The sequence below is a fragment of the Chamaea fasciata genome, unplaced genomic scaffold (genome assembly GCF_029207755.1).
Source record: "Chamaea fasciata isolate MVZ Bird 193981 ecotype frontalis unplaced genomic scaffold, bChaFas1.0.hap1 SCAF_1, whole genome shotgun sequence".
Taxonomy (NCBI): Eukaryota; Metazoa; Chordata; class Aves; order Passeriformes; family Sylviidae; genus Chamaea; species Chamaea fasciata.
The window spans coordinates 83,470,759-83,487,750 of NW_027094086.1; the positions used below are offsets into that span (position 1 = coordinate 83,470,759).

At 44.7% G+C, this 16,992-nt stretch overlaps 2 protein-coding genes across 7 annotated transcripts; both read left to right on the forward strand.

The window, feature by feature from the left end:
* Nucleotides 1-73: 73 nt before the first annotated feature.
* On the forward strand, nucleotides 74-9,104 carry LOC136291819 (serpin B6-like). Its single transcript, XM_066186925.1, has 8 exons — nucleotides 74-236; nucleotides 2,268-2,371; nucleotides 2,756-2,933; nucleotides 3,807-3,944; nucleotides 4,567-4,684; nucleotides 4,920-5,062; nucleotides 6,671-6,838; nucleotides 7,831-9,104. Exons 3-8 carry the CDS (start codon nucleotides 2,766-2,768, stop codon nucleotides 8,233-8,235), a joined length of 1,140 nt encoding a protein of 379 aa, XP_066043022.1. The 5' UTR covers nucleotides 74-236; nucleotides 2,268-2,371; nucleotides 2,756-2,765; the 3' UTR covers nucleotides 8,236-9,104.
* A 237-nt stretch (nucleotides 9,105-9,341) lies between these two features.
* LOC136291839 (serpin B6-like) lies at nucleotides 9,342-15,682 on the forward strand. Of its 6 annotated transcripts, none has more exons than XM_066186939.1 (8): nucleotides 9,342-9,731; nucleotides 10,077-10,348; nucleotides 10,571-10,748; nucleotides 11,834-11,971; nucleotides 12,588-12,705; nucleotides 12,939-13,081; nucleotides 14,111-14,278; nucleotides 15,265-15,682. In XM_066186939.1, the coding sequence occupies exons 3-8, from the start codon at nucleotides 10,581-10,583 to the stop codon at nucleotides 15,667-15,669; spliced, it is 1,140 nt and encodes a 379-aa protein (XP_066043036.1). In that variant the 5' UTR covers nucleotides 9,342-9,731; nucleotides 10,077-10,348; nucleotides 10,571-10,580; the 3' UTR covers nucleotides 15,670-15,682. The 6 variants fall into 6 exon arrangements, with proteins under 6 accessions (XP_066043036.1, XP_066043047.1, XP_066043054.1 ...); XM_066186950.1 differs by having other exon boundaries at nucleotides 10,077-10,196; XM_066186957.1 differs by having other exon boundaries at nucleotides 10,077-10,192.
* The last annotated feature ends 1,310 nt before the right edge of the window (nucleotides 15,683-16,992 follow it).

The following is a 16,992-nucleotide window of genomic DNA, read 5'->3' on the forward strand; positions in this document are numbered from 1 at the left end:
GAGGAACACGGGCCGTGGCCGGCGGAGCTGCAGGGGGAGGGGAGTGGCCGCTGCCAGGACTCCCTGACGCGGGGGGGGCCGCCATTTTCCCGGGAGGGGCTGAGGCGCCTGCCCGTTCCCGGCGGGCAAGGGTGAAGCGCCTCCGCCTCTGGCTACATCCCAGGAGGGGCCGGGCTCCCGTCCTTTCCCTCTGCTCGGCTGCGCTTCCGGGAACAGGCAGCGCGGCGGCCGGCGGGGTGAGTGCCGCGGCCGCGCTGCTGTTGCTGTGTTGTCCTGAAGGTTTTATACGGGAAGCCTGTCCCTGTGATTTTTAGGGTTTTCTTGGTTTGCGGCTTGGTTTTATTTTCGGTTTTTTTTTTTTTTTTGTTTTTTTTTTTTTTTTTTTTTTTTTTTAAAGAGTGAGTGAATGGCATTGCTTTTACTGCGTTTTGTCCTGTCTTTTTTTTCTTCCCTCTTTTGTGACATTCCCTAAACACCGCCGCTTCTTTGCAGCTGGAGCCGCGGCTGGAGCGCTTCTTGCGGGAGCGCCGGGAGCACCGCCGGGTTGCGGGGTTGGCCCCGCTGCTCCTGGCCCCTGTGCCTCCGCAGGTGCGGGGAGGGGCAGGGAGGAGTCTGACACTGCCCCGGCAAGCTGAGGCACAAAAAGCCAAAGGTTTGGCCCTCCCTGGAGCGAAGAGTTCCTCCTTCACCCCCGCCCCGGGCTTGGCCCCACGGGATGTGTCCCAACCCCGTGGTGCATCCGGCGCTCCCTCAAGAAGCGTTTCAGCCGCGCCGCCGCGGCTCCAGCTGCCAAGAAGCGGCGGTGTTTAGGGAATGTCCCAGGCAGAGCTGCGGTGCCAAAGGCCATCACCAGGAGCTGTCCGCGGTCTCGCCCTGCGGGTGTTTTAACACCGCTCCCAACTCTCCAAATAGTAAATAAAGCCTTTTCCCAAGGAAGCCTACTTTGATTCAGCGGGTGGGAAAAGGGGTGTCTGTGCCACAGACGGTGGTTTTATGCGTGGAGATGGACATGGCCTGGTGCTTATTGCCCTGAGTTTCCTCTGCAGTTGGGTTTGAAAGAGTCAGCTTGAGACTCCTCTGATGTAGCTGACACGACCTGGGAAAGTGTCCTTGCTTGCTGGACACCGAGCCACATCATAGTTTTGGTGGGAAGTATCTCTTGGGCTGCAGGCTGAAGGAGAGCTGCACCCTGCCGTTGTTTCCCCATGGTGAAACCCTGCAGTGGCTGTCTGCTGATTGATCTACATACAGTCTTTCGATCCATAAAGACTGTCCTGAAGCATAGGTGTCAACTGCTGAGAGTGTATGCTTAAAACTCAAAGTGGTAGGAACACAAAACCTCCGCGTAAGTGTCTCACCACTGACCTGCAGAGCATGGGGAGGGGCAGAGTGAGGAATGAGTTGCTGGCAGCAAACCCTTTGGCCACTGAGGGCTTTGCAGCAGTTTACAATTGACTGACAAATATGTACATGTATCATGAGGTTTTTTGTTCCTCAAAGTGCAGTCATTGTGTATTGTCTTCAAAACTGTGTCATTTGACCTGGAGGTCAAAAAAACCTTACTGCTAGAAATCTGCAGATACTGGGACTGTAGGAAAATTGTGGTCTTCATTGTAACCAGTGTGAAGGCCATGTGTCTCCTCATTATGCTGTGCAGTGCATAAATTATTCATTCAGACACAATTGGAGGATTGTTTCCATCTAAGCATGCTTGTGTTTTGGTTGTATTTTTTTTTAAGTTATGGGAGAAGAGAAATAGGATAAAATTGCTACTGTTTATAGTAAAGCTGCTAGCAAGGAATTTTCTTGGGTGGAAAAGTATGCATGTGTAAACTTGCTCTTTTCAACATTCTGTCTAAGATTATGAATCAATAGTATGAATTAGGTGGTGGTTTTGTATTTGGTAGCAACATGCCAACACTAGGCCCTGCCTAAAGGGAAGAACAAAACACAGAGATAGTAAAACCAATCAGCATTTATCTTATGATGACTTATGATACTTATCTGTGGTTAACTCAGTGTTCTAGTACTTATTGCTCATTTAATAGGTGTGGTGTTTAATCTCAGATTCAGTACCTATAGCAGATGTATATAAAGTATGACAGGCACTGTGTTTATGATTGTGTGCGTTGCCATGTTGCAAGCAATAAAATGGAACTAAAATGAACTTTGATTTTTTTTCTTTGCAATACAGCAGGAAATTGCAGTCATCTGTCATGCTGGCAACATAATTTTTTTTCTTTCTTTCTTTTATCTTGTATGCCAAGTCATTCTGCCGACTTCTCCCAGGCTGGTTGGCAGGTTTAAAACCCAGTGTGCACGCATAGAAGCAGGCTGAAGCTGCCACTGAAGATCTGTTGACTTGGAGAAGGTAAAAGTTGGTAATTCTACTACTCTGATGTCTAACTTTGGCTCTGGTGTTTGCCCTAAAAAGGCCAGTTATTTTCTGGGTGAAGTCAAGAGAGACTTGTTTCAGAGGGAGTCCTGAACAAAATGCTGCTGTGCCTGATCACCTCAAAAGATCACTCACTGTGTAGGTGTGAGGAGGAAATTTAGAAGCAGATTCTAAATTGCTGAAATAATTCAAATGTGCAGTATGGGATCCCAGGTGCTTATGGCATCAAATCAGTCTCCAGTGAGCTGATAATTTTCCAGCCTTTGCTGCCTAGTTCCCCCTGGGAGGTGTAGAAGTTGGAAATATCTCTTTTATATTGAATAAATTTGATCCATTCTTGTTCTGTGTTTTATGTCCCAGGCTGGGAAGCATGGAAAGCCTGTGTGCAGCAAACAGCACTTTTGCTGTGGACCTGTTGAGAAAGCTGTGTGAGAAGAACAGTGGGCAGAATGTGTTCTTTTCACCATTCAGTATTTCTTCTGCTTTGTCTATGGTACTGCTGGGTGCGAGAGGTAGCACTGAAGCCCAAATAAGCAAGGTAGGTGAAAATAAACTTGACAGATAGCATTTCATGTGATCATATGAGCAAGTGATGTGTCTTAAGAATCTGTGACCTGCTGTGATTGTCACTGTGCAGAGAGCAGATCTCTTCCTCTGGTGTGTGTGTGTAGACAGAATCCATTTTCATTGTTTTTGAAGGGGGAGATTCATTCATTCTGAACTGAAGAGTTTCCTGGGTTTAGTTTGTGGGGCTTTTCGTAGTTTTTGAGACCAAATTTCCTTAATATGTAATTGAGAGGTATGGTTTTGGGTTTGTTTTTTTTTTTTAGTTGGCTTGATCAATCTCTAACTACATAAAATACAATCTTCTGCTTCCCTGTTTGGGCTTAATATCAGACAACATATGTTTTCAAAATGTAGCCAGACACATAAAAAAAGACATCCACAGTGGCTGAATGTCAAACTGTTAGCATGGTTCACACTTTTTACTTTTAAACTTGCTCAGGTATGACATAGTACTGGCCATGTTTTTTACATATGACCTGACAATATTAAGTGCAGAATCAGACATTTTGGTTCTGATCATTGGCTTTTTTGCAAGGTGGGAGAGGACTAAAAACCCTTTCTTTAAATTTTTTTTTTACATACACTATTGACAAAAATGTCTCAAAAAATTATGTTGTTGCCATAGTTGGAGATACTTAAAATGTGTCTGGACACAGTCCTAGACTATGGGCTGTAGATGTCCCTACTTGGGCAGTAGCTGATTATCCCCACAGGTTCCTTCCCACCTCGGCCATTCTGTGATCCTGTCGCACTTGGCTGGAGGGAAGGAAAATCAGGACTTGTGATTGTGCTACTCCTGAATTTATTACTTGTACAAGCACTGAAGATGTTGGTCTTTGTGCAGGTGCTTTCTCTGAAGAGTGGCCAGGATGCTCACAATGCGTATCAATCCCTTCTCTCGGACATTAATGATCCAAACACCAAATACATCCTGAGAACTGCAAACCGGCTATATGGAGAAAAGACCTTTGAGTTTCTTGCAGTAAGTAGCCATTAAATTTGTTATGATTCTTAGTACAATGTCCTTGCTACCCCTTTCCTCCGGAGTTGGAAGGCAGGCTTTGGGGTTTGCGTCCCAAATATTGTGGGCTGAGAGCCAGGAGTGTAATTGATTCTTACAGAACCCCGTGTCAGAAGTTGGTCGAGAATCTCCTTTTAAATAACCCATGATCTGAATATGGCAAAGCAGAGTAAAATCCATTAGTCTCTACACTTGAGGGTTCTGTGTTGCATTTGTATATTCAGCTGTGGGACAAATGGTTAATATGTCTTTTAGCAAAAATCGGATAAACAAACTTATAAACTCATATGTCATGTCCCTGAAGCATAAAATAAAAACAAGAAGAAAATTAGCCATATCATTTTCAATTAATTGATGTAGAAGTTCACTGTAGAGTACAAAAGCCATTTGATTTAATACAATTCCTAGTTCAAAGAAGTGGTATAAATCCTAGTAGAAAGTCGTCTGCCAGATCTTCAATTGCTCAATGTGGAGCTGGGGAAGGAAAGCAGGCAGATTTCCTTTGAGAATGCCAGAAACATCTGGCATGTGACTGAATGAAAGCAAACCTCTTGCTGAAAATCTATTGTGAATGTCCTGTTAGTCTTTCCTAGAGTCGAGTCAGAAATCCTACCATGCTGGCCTAGAGCAGATGGACTTTGTGCATGCTTGGGAAGATTGCAGGAAACAAATCAATGGCTGGGTAGAGGAAAGGACTGAAGGTGAGTGCTTGGCCAGTGCCCAGTTGTGTTGAATGGCAGCCATGGTTTGGGTAAACACCTACTTGAGGATGTAGGCTTGTGAATTAAAACAACTGAAATTTAGAGCTGTTGCTGTGTCTGGTATGTAATTATCTTCTCTTTTGTGTATTAAATGCAGAGTAGATACTATCTTGGATAATAATTTGATGCATGTCAACCTATGAAATAATGTGGATTTTTTCTTTGTATCATAAAGGTAAAATTCAGAACCTGTTGGCAGAGGGGATTCTCAATTCCCTGACCAGACTTGTGTTGGTGAATGCCATCTATTTCAAAGGCAACTGGGAAGAGCAGTTTGACAAAAAGAATACCAGAGAAAGGCCCTTCCATATTAATAAGGTATGATGCGCTAAAATGCTGACAGTACACTGTGAGGTGGATGTTGTCTGAAATGAGCACCTTTAGGAAGAAATGAAATCTTTGAAGCAGAGTTACCTTGGGTAGGCTGTATGAGATTCCTTATGCCCCCTCCCTTTCATATGGACACTGTCTTTGCTGAGTTTCTCTGAACTTTCACATAATTACTAGGACCTTTCATATAGCACAGAGACAGGTGTGAAAGCTTGTGAATTTAAGTCTCCTTCAGAGAAGAAATCTTTAAGTTTTCTCAGTCAGAGCTTCCTTGCTGCATTTCTGCCCCTGAGCCATTCCAAAAGAAACGGAAAAAAATCTCGTTTGAAGAACTGTGTGCTCTGCAGTTTTGTTTGTAGAAGCAGATCAGTGCTCTTGAGGAGGACTTGGGGACAGGCATGGGCAGGCCATGGCTGCTTCTCAGGATCCCCTGCAGCTCTGGGTTGGCCTCCAGGAGTCATGAACAAGAACTGTTAATGTGCCACTCTTAACTCACCTGCTTGAAGCAACCACTGTGGAAAACTGAAGCCCTCACGCCTGTCTGGGAACTGTCCCTTCCCCATTGGTGAAATAAATCCAAGCACATTTTAAAGTGCCACTAGCACTTTTAAATAAGGGAGTGTTACTGCTCACCCCATACTCTGTACAAGAGCACTTCAGAGACTGCTGGACTTGCACAGTTCCTGACACCTTGTCCTCAGTGAACAATTGGAAATCTGAGGTGTAAGCTGGAGTCTTAAGCTAGTTATCTTACATCCTGTTCAGTAACAGATAGTTACTTTGACATCCCAGAAACCTTTAAATATCCTATGAAATTATTTTTGTGACTCTTGCACTTCCACTCACTGGATGATTTTCTATTGCTGTGTGGCTTTTCTTTTGCTTGTCGATCCTTTTTATGTGTCACTGCTACTGCAAAATAATTTCTGCCATATTCTCTCTAGGCAATATTCCAGTGGGAATTACTTAATTAACAAAGAGCTACTTGTGTGACAATCTCATGAAGGGAATGGCAAAAGCAATGAATCTGAAAAGAAGGAAAATAATAATGTAAACAATAGTAGCTTATGGTCTCTGTGAAATTGGAATAAGATAGTAGAGAATGAAAATGAGAATAAAATCTCTCCCCTTCTTACTATCCTTATGACTTTTAAGAATTCAAAATAATACTCTAAATTTCTTGGAAGCTTTAGTATATACATTTCAAAATACTTTAAGTCTTGTTATACCACTTGGAAGTACATGGACTACAAATACATACATTGAAATGACGTATTCATTTATAGCTAGGAGCAGTGCCCCTGCTTATAAGTAGCTCACTTCAGTGTTTGTCACTAGTTCTTACATGAACAAAAGGGTAACAACACATATTTGCCTTAAAGGTATCTTCACAAACATTTCTACATTAATAACTAAAAGTTAAATCTCAGGATTTTTAGGTATTTAGAAGCGACAGTGTAGTGTCTGTACTCTGTGGTGTGAGATCAGTTCTCTTTGGGCAAATCCTAAAAGGCCCTCCGTAACTCACGGCCTGCTTCATATTTAGAGACCAGCCGAGAAGCTCAGCACTAACTGTTGGCATCTCTTGATTTCTAGAATGAAACCAGACCTGTGCAGATGATGTTCAAGGAGGCAAATTTTAACATGACCTACATTGGGGACTTGCAGACCAAAATCCTTGAGCTCCCTTATGTGGGAAATGAACTGAGCATGATCATCCTGCTCCCTGATGCAATCCAGGATGGATCCACAGGCGTGGAAAGAGTAAGTTGTTGAGCTGAGTGCAAAGACAGCCTGAATCCTGGCAGGGAAGGAAGCCTGATATTGCAGAGAGACCTGCAGTTCAGTCCCAGAGTAATTGTGTTGCTGGTGCTCAAGGGCAGCAGAAATGTCCCTCTGCTCCCTGTCCCCAAAGTGATTTCCCCTGCCATGTCCTTGCTGCTCAGGCTGTGTGCTGCTCTCTTAGGCAAAGGCCGTGGAAGAAGAGCTGTCCCTGCTGAGGAGCAGAGGTCAGCTGTGGTTGTGGTGAAGGCACAGTATGGTGATGCTGGAATGTGGAGCGGGGATGTTGGGTGGGCTCTTTGGAATTCCTGTGGCTTGTCCTCTAGATCTTCTTGTGCTGAGCAGCTGGGAGGTGGTTTGTGGCTCAGTGCCTGGAAAGAGGCTCACAGGAAAGTGCAGGATCACCTTTGTGGTGTGGGTAGGATACCACAAGAGCCCAAATTTTGGGCTCTTTGGCACTCTGGACAAAGGAGTTTATTATTAAGTCTTCTAAGACTGACTGCAAAAGGCCTTTGTGAGTGCACTGGTTTTCATGATGCTGCTGACTGACCTGAAGGATGAACCTTTGGGAAAGAGGCAGAAGAGCTGGGTTTGGTTTCTTTGGGTCCTTGTTAGCTGTTGTTCTGTGCCTTTCTTTCCCATAAGTAAACAAGAGAACAACCAATCAACCAAACAAAAAAAAAAACCCAACCAAAAACCCCAAACAGTTTAACGTGTTCTGTCGAAGTTAACTTTACATGGTGAGGATTGATCCCTATTGTACCTACCAAAAAACATTTGGTAATGATCTTTGTGGGGGCAGTATTCTCATGTGACAAAGTAGATCTTGCAGTTTTGGCTTCAGACTCACTAATCAGGTTAAAAAAGATGTGTCTTTTGTACTTTGTAAACAATTGCCAAAAATCAGTTCTTTTACTTATGTAAAACTGACTCCATTCTCATTGTAATGAAGTAAATTTGGAATTTTTCTTCAGCTGGAAAGAGAACTTACATATGAGAAGCTAATAGATTGGATCAATCCTGAAATGATGGATTCTACAAAGGTGAGGGTGTCGTTACCCAGATTTAAACTGGAAGAAAATTATGATCTGAAACCCCTTCTGATCAGCATGGGAATGCCTGATGCGTTTGACTTGGGGAAGGCAGACTTCTCAGGAATGTCATCTGACAACGAGCTGGTGCTATCTGAAGTGGTTCACAAGTCCTTTGTGGAAGTCAATGAAGAAGGCACTGAAGCAGCTGCTGCCACAGCTGCAGTGATGCTGATGCGCTGTGCAATGATAGTTCCGGAATTCACTGCTGATCATCCCTTCCTCTTCTTCATCCGGCACAACAAAACTGGCAGCATTTTGTTCTGTGGCAGATTTTGCTGTCCCTAAGGATAAGATGTCTTGGCAGCATAGGGGCCATCACACACTAAACTTATATTTCCCTAGAACAAGGTGACTCCTTTTGCACTAGTTGTCTTTTTCAGCTGTGCCTGAACCCTCTTCTGTAGTCTTGATCTCTGGCTTGGCAGGAATACCAGAGCTGCTTAGACAAACACAGCAGCTGCCATGTCCAAGCCCCCTGCACCTGTGTGCAGAGGTCTCCAGGTTTTTGCTGACACAAGAACCATCCCTCTTGCCCTGGGAGTGCTTCTTCTGTGCTTGACTTCACTTTTGGTGTCCTGCAGGCAGAGTGAGGCAGTGAGAGCCCATGGGAGAGAAGAAGTTACTTTTGCTTGTGACAAGGCTGGAGCACATTTGTAGTTGCCCTCCCCTTTTACCTTCCAGTCTTTAGTGCCTTGATCCATTGCCTGGAGCTGAAATATGTTTTTTGACAGCCTTTTCCAGGTACTGCTGAGCATCTTGAATAGATGTGGGATTTTTGGTCCTAACAACTGGACCAGCACTTAGGCAAGACTGGGAATGAAAGTATGCTTTTATAGCAGATGTCCCTGTGAGGTATTTGTGGGGAGAGTCCCTTTGTTTCATCACCCCAGGACAGCTGGGTTTATTTCCTGTCACCTGGTTCTGGTCTTCTGACAAAGAATGTTACAAAGGGGGCATGGTGCCTATGCAATATTTGAATGACAAAGCCTTGATTTAAATTTTTTTTTGCTACTGTTATGTTTATGCTATAAATATTTTCTTAAACACCACAATTTACCTGTATGATACCAAAGACACAGCTGCAACAGCTTTCCTTACACTGAGATGTGTTTTGTGGGTCCTGCTCCTGGAATAATAAAAGAAGTGTAAGCGCAGCATGGGTGTTTTTCTCCTTTTTCTCTGCTGAATTCTTGGCGTGTTGTTGAGTGTGGCAGGAGGAGAAGAGCTCTGGCAGAGCGCAGTCCGGTGTCGCCGCGGTTGTCGCCGGCCGGGCAGGGACGCGGCCAAGCGGCCTCGGCTGCGCTGGGGCTGCGCGGGGCGGGAGGGGAGCGGGGCAGCCTCCGCCCTGTCCCCGCCCGCGGGGCATCCTCCGGGAGTGGGGCGGTGTCGGGAAGAAAGGCGGAGATGGTTCTCGGTCTCCCGGTGCTGGCAGCGCTTGTGGGGCAGCGTGGGGTGCGGGCTGTGCAGGGCTTTGGGTGCAAGGCTGGCACGGGTGGTGTAAGGAAAGGGAAGTGAGGGCGCGCTGTGGGGTGTTGGTTTCGTTGTTGGCTCGGGACGTGCTGGTGTTTTCTTTAGCACAGAGCTCGATAGAAGAACATTTTAAAGGTGCCGTGCCGATTGTGTGTCTGTTGGGGAGATCTGACAGTGACATTTGGAATTTCTGTGGGAGGAGCGTGCAGGAAATCCCCGAATTCTGATACAGGCTCCTCCCCGTATTTGGGTCTTACAGGAATCAGCAAACCTGCCAGTTCTGCTTTAAGAAGCGTGGTGAAAGCTGCTGTGTGAGTAAAATGTGTGGGGTGTGCAGGGTATGTATGTCTGAATATTTTAAAGGTGGATTTACCGGCACAAATCCTTTCAATTTGCAGTTACAAAGCAAAGAAAATTTTTTTAATATAATGCCTTTAACTAGGAGTGGTAAGTAAAGTTATCAATAATGTGGGGAAGAAATAATCTATTATAACTTGAGTTATTATACGCTTGGTTTGGTGAGGGTTTTTAGTTTGTTTGGGGAATTCTTGTTGGGGTTTTTTTCTGTTTCGTTGTCGGGGGCGGGGTGGGTTGGGTTTTTTGGTAAGAGAGTGTTTCAATGACATTGAAATTCGTACTAGTTTTCTTCCTTTTAGGCAAAGTCGTTCTGCCGACTTCTCCCAGGCTGACTGGCAGGTTTAAAACCCAGCGTGCACACATAGTAGCCAGCTGAAGCTGTCACTGAAGATCTGTTGACTTGGAGAAAGTAAAAGTTGGTTATTCCACCACTCTGGTGTCTAACTTTGGCTCTGGTGGTTGCCCTAAAAAGGCCAATTATTTTCTGGGTGAAGTCAAGAGAGACTTGTTTCAGAGGGAGTCCTGAACAAAATGCTGCTGTGCCTGATCACCTCAAAAGATGTCACACTGTGTAGGTGTGAGGAGGAAATTTAGAAGCAGATTCTAAATTGCTGAAATAATTCAAATGTGCAGTATGGGATCCCAGGTGCTTGTGGCATCAAATCAGTCTCCAGTGAGCTGATAATTTTCCAGCCTTTGCTGCCTAGTTCCCCCTGGGAGGTGTAGAAGTTGGAAATATCTCTTTTATATTGAATAAATTTGATCCATTCTTGTTCTGTGTTTTATGTCCCAGGCTGGGAAGCATGGAAAGCCTGTGTGCAGCAAACAGCACTTTTGCTGTGGACCTGTTGAGAAAGCTGTGTGAGAAGAACAGTGGGCAGAATGTGTTCTTTTCACCATTCAGTATTTCTTCTGCTTTGTCTATGGTTCTGCTGGGTGCGAGAGGTAGCACTGAAGCCCAGATAAGCAAGGTAGGTCAAAATAAAGTGAGTTGATTGCATTTGATAGGATCATCTGAGCAAGTGATGTGTCTTAGAGTCTGTGACATGGACTTTTGGTAAACTGTGATTATTCCTTGTTTTTGTGATTACTACTTGATTTATACTTACTATTGTGATCTGCGAGAGCAGAGATTTTCCTGTGGTGTGTTTGTGTGAACTGAACCAGTTTTCTTTTTCTTTCCCGTGAGCTTTGTTCAGTATGAAATGAAGTGGTCCCTGGGTTTTGTTAAGTTTTTTGTGTTTTTTGAGACTGATCTTCTTTAATATGAAATTAGGAGTTACCTGGAATTTTTTTATTGGTTTGATCAATAGGTGGCTACAGATAGTATTTTTTCTGCTTCCTTTCTTGGGCTTAATTGTAGTTGATACAAATTCTGAAAAGGAAGGTGGCATTAGAAATTATTTTAGAAGTCCCATTGTCTACATTTCAAGGAGGCAACTGCAACTTGATTTACTCCTTTTTAAAAAATTACTAAGATAACAAGTACAATTGGCAAGTGTTTCATTGAGGACTTGACAATATTGAGGGGACAAGTCATCATTTTGTTTCTGAAGTTTGCTTCCTTTGCAAAGCGGTAGAGGAGTATAAACTAACATTTTATTTCTATTCACATTTTTAAAGGACTTCCAAAAACCTGTGTTGTTGCCATAATTGGAGATATTCCAAATCCATCTAGACATATTCGTGGAATACCAGCTCTAGGTGTCCCTGCTTGGGCAGGGCTTTGTAGCAGCAGATTGTCTCCACAATGGTGAAAACAGCACATTCTGTCCCTTCCCACCTGAGCCGTTCTGGAATCCTGTAGCGCTTGGCTTGAGGGAAGAAGAATCAGGGCTGCTGCTTCAGATGCTCCCTAGTTAATGACTTGTGCAACATCTTCCTGAGTACATCAGATAGGCCTTGCATGATGAGCTCCAGATGAGAGGTGTAGTGGAAATGTCTTTTCGCTTCACAGTATTTATTTGAAATGTAATTTTGTTATAAAAACAATCATGCTGATCAAGCGTGTTTAGAGAAGTTATAGACACTGCTGTGGATGTTGGTCTTTGTGCAGGTGCTTTCTCTGAAGAGTGCCCAGGATGCTCACAATGAGTATCAATCCCTTCTCTCGGACATTAATGATCCAAACACCAAATACATCCTGAGAACTGCAAACCGGCTATATGGAGAAAAGACCTTTGAGTTTCTTGCAGTAAGTAGCCATTAAATTTGTTATGATTCTTAGTATAATGTCCTTGCTACCCCTTTCCTCCGGAGTTGGAAGGCAGGCTTTGGGGTTTGCGTCCCAAATATTGTGGGCTGAGAGCCAGGAGTGTAATAGATTCTACTAGAGCCCAGGGTGTGAACTTGGTGAAGAATGTCCTTTAAATAATTTGTGCTCTAAGTGGACACAAGCAGGTAAAATCCATCAGTCTCTACACTTGGGGGTCCTGTGATGCATTTGTGTATTTGGCTGCAGGACAAATGGTCGATGTATCTCTTAGCAAAAGTCTTTTACAGAAACCCATAAATCATACATCATGTCTCAGAAGCATAAAATAAAAACAAGAAAAATACCCCCCACATCATTTTGAATGAAGTGTCGAAGTTTGTAGTAGAGTGTGTAAGCCATAACAATAATATTTACTCCTAGTCCAAAGAAGTGGTAAAATGCTAGTAGAAAGTCGTCTGCCAGATCTTCAATTGCTCTATATGAAGCTGGGGAAGGAAAGCAGGCAGATTTCTATGGAGAATGCAAGAATCATCTGCTATGTGACAGAATGAGAGCAAATCTCTTGCTGAAAATCTATTGTGAATGTCCCTGTTAGTCTTTCCTAGAGTCGAGTCAGAAATCCTACCATGCTGGCCTAGAGCAGATGGACTTTGTGCATGCTTGGGAGGATTGCAGGAAACAAATCAATGGCTGGGTAGAGGAAAGGACTGAAGGTGAGTGCTTGGCCAAGTGCCCAGTTTACCAAGTGGCAGCCATGGTTTAGGTAAACACCTACTTGAGGATGTAGGCTTGTGAATTAAAACAACTGAAATTTAGAGCTATTGCTGTGTCTGGTCTATAGTTCTCTTCTCTTGTGTATTAAATGCAGAGTAGATACTATCTTGGATAACAGTTTGATGCATGTCAACCTATGAAATAATGTGGATTTTTCCTTTGTATCATAAAGGTAAAATTCAGAACCTGTTGGCAGAGGGGATTCTCAATTCCCTGACCAGACTTGTGTTGGTGAATGCCATCTATTTCAAAGGCCACTGGGAAAAGCCGTTCAAGAAACAGAGTACCAGAGAAAGGCCCTTCCATATTAATAAGGTACGATGTGCTAAAACGCTAAATGCTCACTGTGTGACATGAGCACCTTTAGGAAGAAATGAAATCTTTCAAGGAGGGTTTCCTTGGGTAGGCTGTATGAGATTCCTTATGCCCCTCCCTTTCATATGAACACTGTATTTGCTTCTCTGAACTTTCACATAATTACTAGAACCTTTCATATAGCACAGAAAGGAGAGAAAGCTTGTGAATTTAAGTCTTCTTCAGTCAGAGTTTCCTTGCTGCATTTCTGCCCCTCGGCCATTCCAAAATCGGTAGAAACAAATCTCCTTTGAAGAACTGTGTGCTCTGCAGTTTTGTTTTTAGAAGTAGATCAGTGCTCTTGAACAGGACTTGGAGCATGGGCAGGCCACGGCTGGCCCTCAGGATCCCCTGCAGCTCTGGGTTGGCCTCCAGGAGTCATGAACAAGAACTGTTAATGTGCCACTCTTAACTCACCTGCTTGAAGCAACCACTGTGGAAAACTGAAGCCCTCACGCCTGTCTGGGAACTGTCCCTTACCCATTGGTGAAATAAATCCAGGAATGTTTGAAAGTGCTAATATTACTTTTAAATAAGGGAATGTTTCTGCCTACCCAAGACTACCTCTGACAGCAACTTCAGAGGCTGCTGGACTTACTCATTTCCTGACACCTTGCTCTCTCCCTGTGTGAATGTGTTAAAAACGTTTATAGCAGTATGCAGAGACACTGTTCCGTGTTCTATTCCACTGTTCCCATTTTCTATTCCAATGCAAGCTCAGAAACAGGTTTGAAGATGCAACACCAATAGGATATAGGGCTGGTGACTAATTTCGTTTTGACTTGTGGTGGTATACTGTGCATTGCTGCCTCTCATGGCCAGATTTTACCTTGTGCTTTCCAAAAGACAGTGGTAGGGCTGCACTCTGTGGTGTGTGCTCAGTTCTCTTTGGGCAAACCCTAAAAGGCCCTGAGTAACTTGCTGTCTGCTTCAGAGTTTGAGAGCAGCAGAGTAGGTCACCACTAACTGTTGATATCTCTTGCCATCTAGAATGAGACCAGACCTGTGCAGATGATGTTCAAGAGGGACCAATTTAACATGACCTACAATGGAGACTTGCAAACCAAAATCCTTGAGCTCCCTTATGTGGGAAATGAACTGAGCATGATCATCCTGCTCCCTGATGCAATCCAGGATGGATCCACAGGCTTGGAAAGAGTAAGTTGTTGAGCTGAGTGCAAAGACAGCCTGAATCCTGGCAGGGAAGGAAGCCTGATATTGCAGAGAGACCTGCAGTTCAGTCCCAGAGTAATTGTGTTGCTGGTGCTCAAGGCCAGCAGAAATGTCCCTCTGCTCCCTGTCCCCAAAGTGATTTCCCCTGCCATGTCCTTGCTGCTCAGGCTGTGTGCTGCTCCCTTAGGCAAAGGCTGTGGAAGAAGAGCTGTCCCTGCTTAGGAGCAGAGGTCAGCTGTGGTTGTGGTGAAGGCACAGTATGGTGATGCTGGAATGTGGAGCGGGGATGTTGGGTGGGCTCTTTGGAATTCCTGTGGCTTGTCCTCTAGATCTTCTTGTGCTGAGCAGCTGGGAGGTGGTTTGTGGCTCAGTGCCTGGAAAGAGGCTCACAGGAAAGTGCAGGATCACCTTTGTGGTGAGGGTAAGACACAAGTTTGGGCTCTTTGGCACTGTGAACAGGGAGATTAATAATAAAGTTTTCTAAGACGGACTGCAAAAGGCCTTTGTGAGTGCACTGTTTTCATGATGCTGCTGATGACCTAAAGGATGAACCTTTGGGAAAGAGACATAAGATCGGGGTTTCATTTCTTTGGGTCCTTGTTAGCTGTTGTTCTGTGCCTTTCTTTCCCATAAGGGAACATTAAAAAAAAAAAAAAGAAAAAAAAAAAAAGAAAAACCCAACCGAAACAAAAACCCCAAATAATTTAACATGATTTGTTGAAGTAAACTTTACATTGAGGGTATTGACCCCTATTGTACCTACCAAAAAAACTTTGGGTAATGATCTTGGGGGGGACAGTATTCTCATGTGACAAGGTAGATCTTGCAGTTTTGGCTTCAGACTCACTAACCAGGTTAAAAAAGATGTGTCTTTTGTACTATGTAAACAATTGCCAAAAATCAGTTCTTTTACTTATGTAAAACTGACTCCATTCTCATTGTAATGAAGTAAATTTGGAATTTTTCTTCAGCTGGAAAGAGAACTTACATATGAGAAGCTAATAGATTGGATCAATCCTGAAATGATGGACTGTACAAAGGTGAGAGTGTCGTTACCTAGATTTAAACTGGAAGAAAATTATGATCTGAAACCCCTTCTGATCAGCATGGGAATGCCTGATGCGTTTGACTTGGGGAAGGCAGACTTCTCAGGAATGTCATCTGACAACGAGCTGGTGCTATCTGAAGTGGTTCACAAGTCCTTTGTGGAAGTCAATGAAGAAGGCACTGAAGCAGCTGCTGCCACAGCTGCACTTATAGTGCCGAAGTGTGCAATGATAGTTCCGGAATTCACTGCTGATCATCCCTTCCTCTTCTTCATCCGGCACAACAAAACTGGCAGTATTTTGTTCTGTGGCAGATTTTGCTGTCCCTAAGGATGAGATGTCTTGGCAGCATAGGGGCCATCACACACTAAACTTATATTTCCCTAGAACAAGGTGACTCCTTTTGCACTGTCTCTTTCAGTTCCTGAACTGCTTGATCTCTGGCTTGGCAGGAATAACAACCGCAGCAGCTGCAATGTCCATGCCCCCCTGCAGCTGTGTGCAGAAGTCTCCAGGTTCTTGCTGACACAAGAACCATCCCATTTGCTCTGGGAGTGCTTCTTCTGTGCTTGACTTCACTTTTGGTGTCCAGCAGGCAAGAGTGAGGCAGTGAGAGCCCCTGGGAGAGAAGTTACTTTTGCTTGTGACAAGGCTGGAGCACATTTGTAGCTGCCCTCCCCTTTTACCTTCCACTCTCATCCCTTTAGTGCCTTGATCCATTGCCTGGAGCTGAAAGGCGTTTGTGGCAGCCAGTTCCAGGTATTGCTGAGCGTCATGCATAGATGTGGAGTTTTTGGCTAACAGCTGGACCAGCACATAGGGGAGAATGGGAATGAAAGTATGCTTTTATAGCAGATGTCCCTGTGAGGTATTTGTGGGGAGAGTCCCTTTGTTTCATCACCCCAGGACAGCTGGGTTTATTTCCTGTCACCTGGTTCTGGTCTTTTTACAAAGAATGTTACAAAGGGGGCATGGTGCCTATGCAATATTTGAATGACAAAGCATTGATTTTAATTTTTTTTTTCTACTGCTATGTGTTTATCCTGTTTTCTTAAACACCACAATTTACCTGTATGATACCAAAGACACAGCTGCAACAGCTTTCCTTACACTGAGATGTGTTTTGTGGGTCCTGCTCCTGGAATAATAAAAGAAGTGTAAGCGCAGCATGGGTGTTTTTCTCCTTTTTCTCTGCTGAATTCTTGGCGTGTTGTTGAGTGTGTGGCAGGAGGAGAAGAGCTCTGGCAGAGCGCAGTCCGGTGTCGTCGCGGTTGTCGCCGGCCGGGCAGGGACGCGGCCAAGCGGCCTCGGCTGCGCTGGGGCTGCGCGGGGCGGGAGGGGAGCGGGGCAGCCTCCGCCCTGTCCCCGCCCGCGGGGCATCCTCCGGGAGTGGGGCGGTGTCGGGAAGAAAGGCGGAGATGGTTCTCGGTCTCCCGGTGCTGGCAGCGCTTGTGGGGCAGCGTGGGGTGCGGGCTGTGCAGGGCTTTGGGTGCAAGGCTGGCACGGGTGGTGTAAGGAAAGGGAAGTGAGGGCGCGCTGTGGGGTGTTGGTTTCGTTGTTGGCTCGGGACGTGCTGGTGTTTTCTTTAGCACAGAGCTCGATAGAAGAACATTTTAAAGGTGCCGTGCCGATTGTGTGTCTGTTGGGGAGATC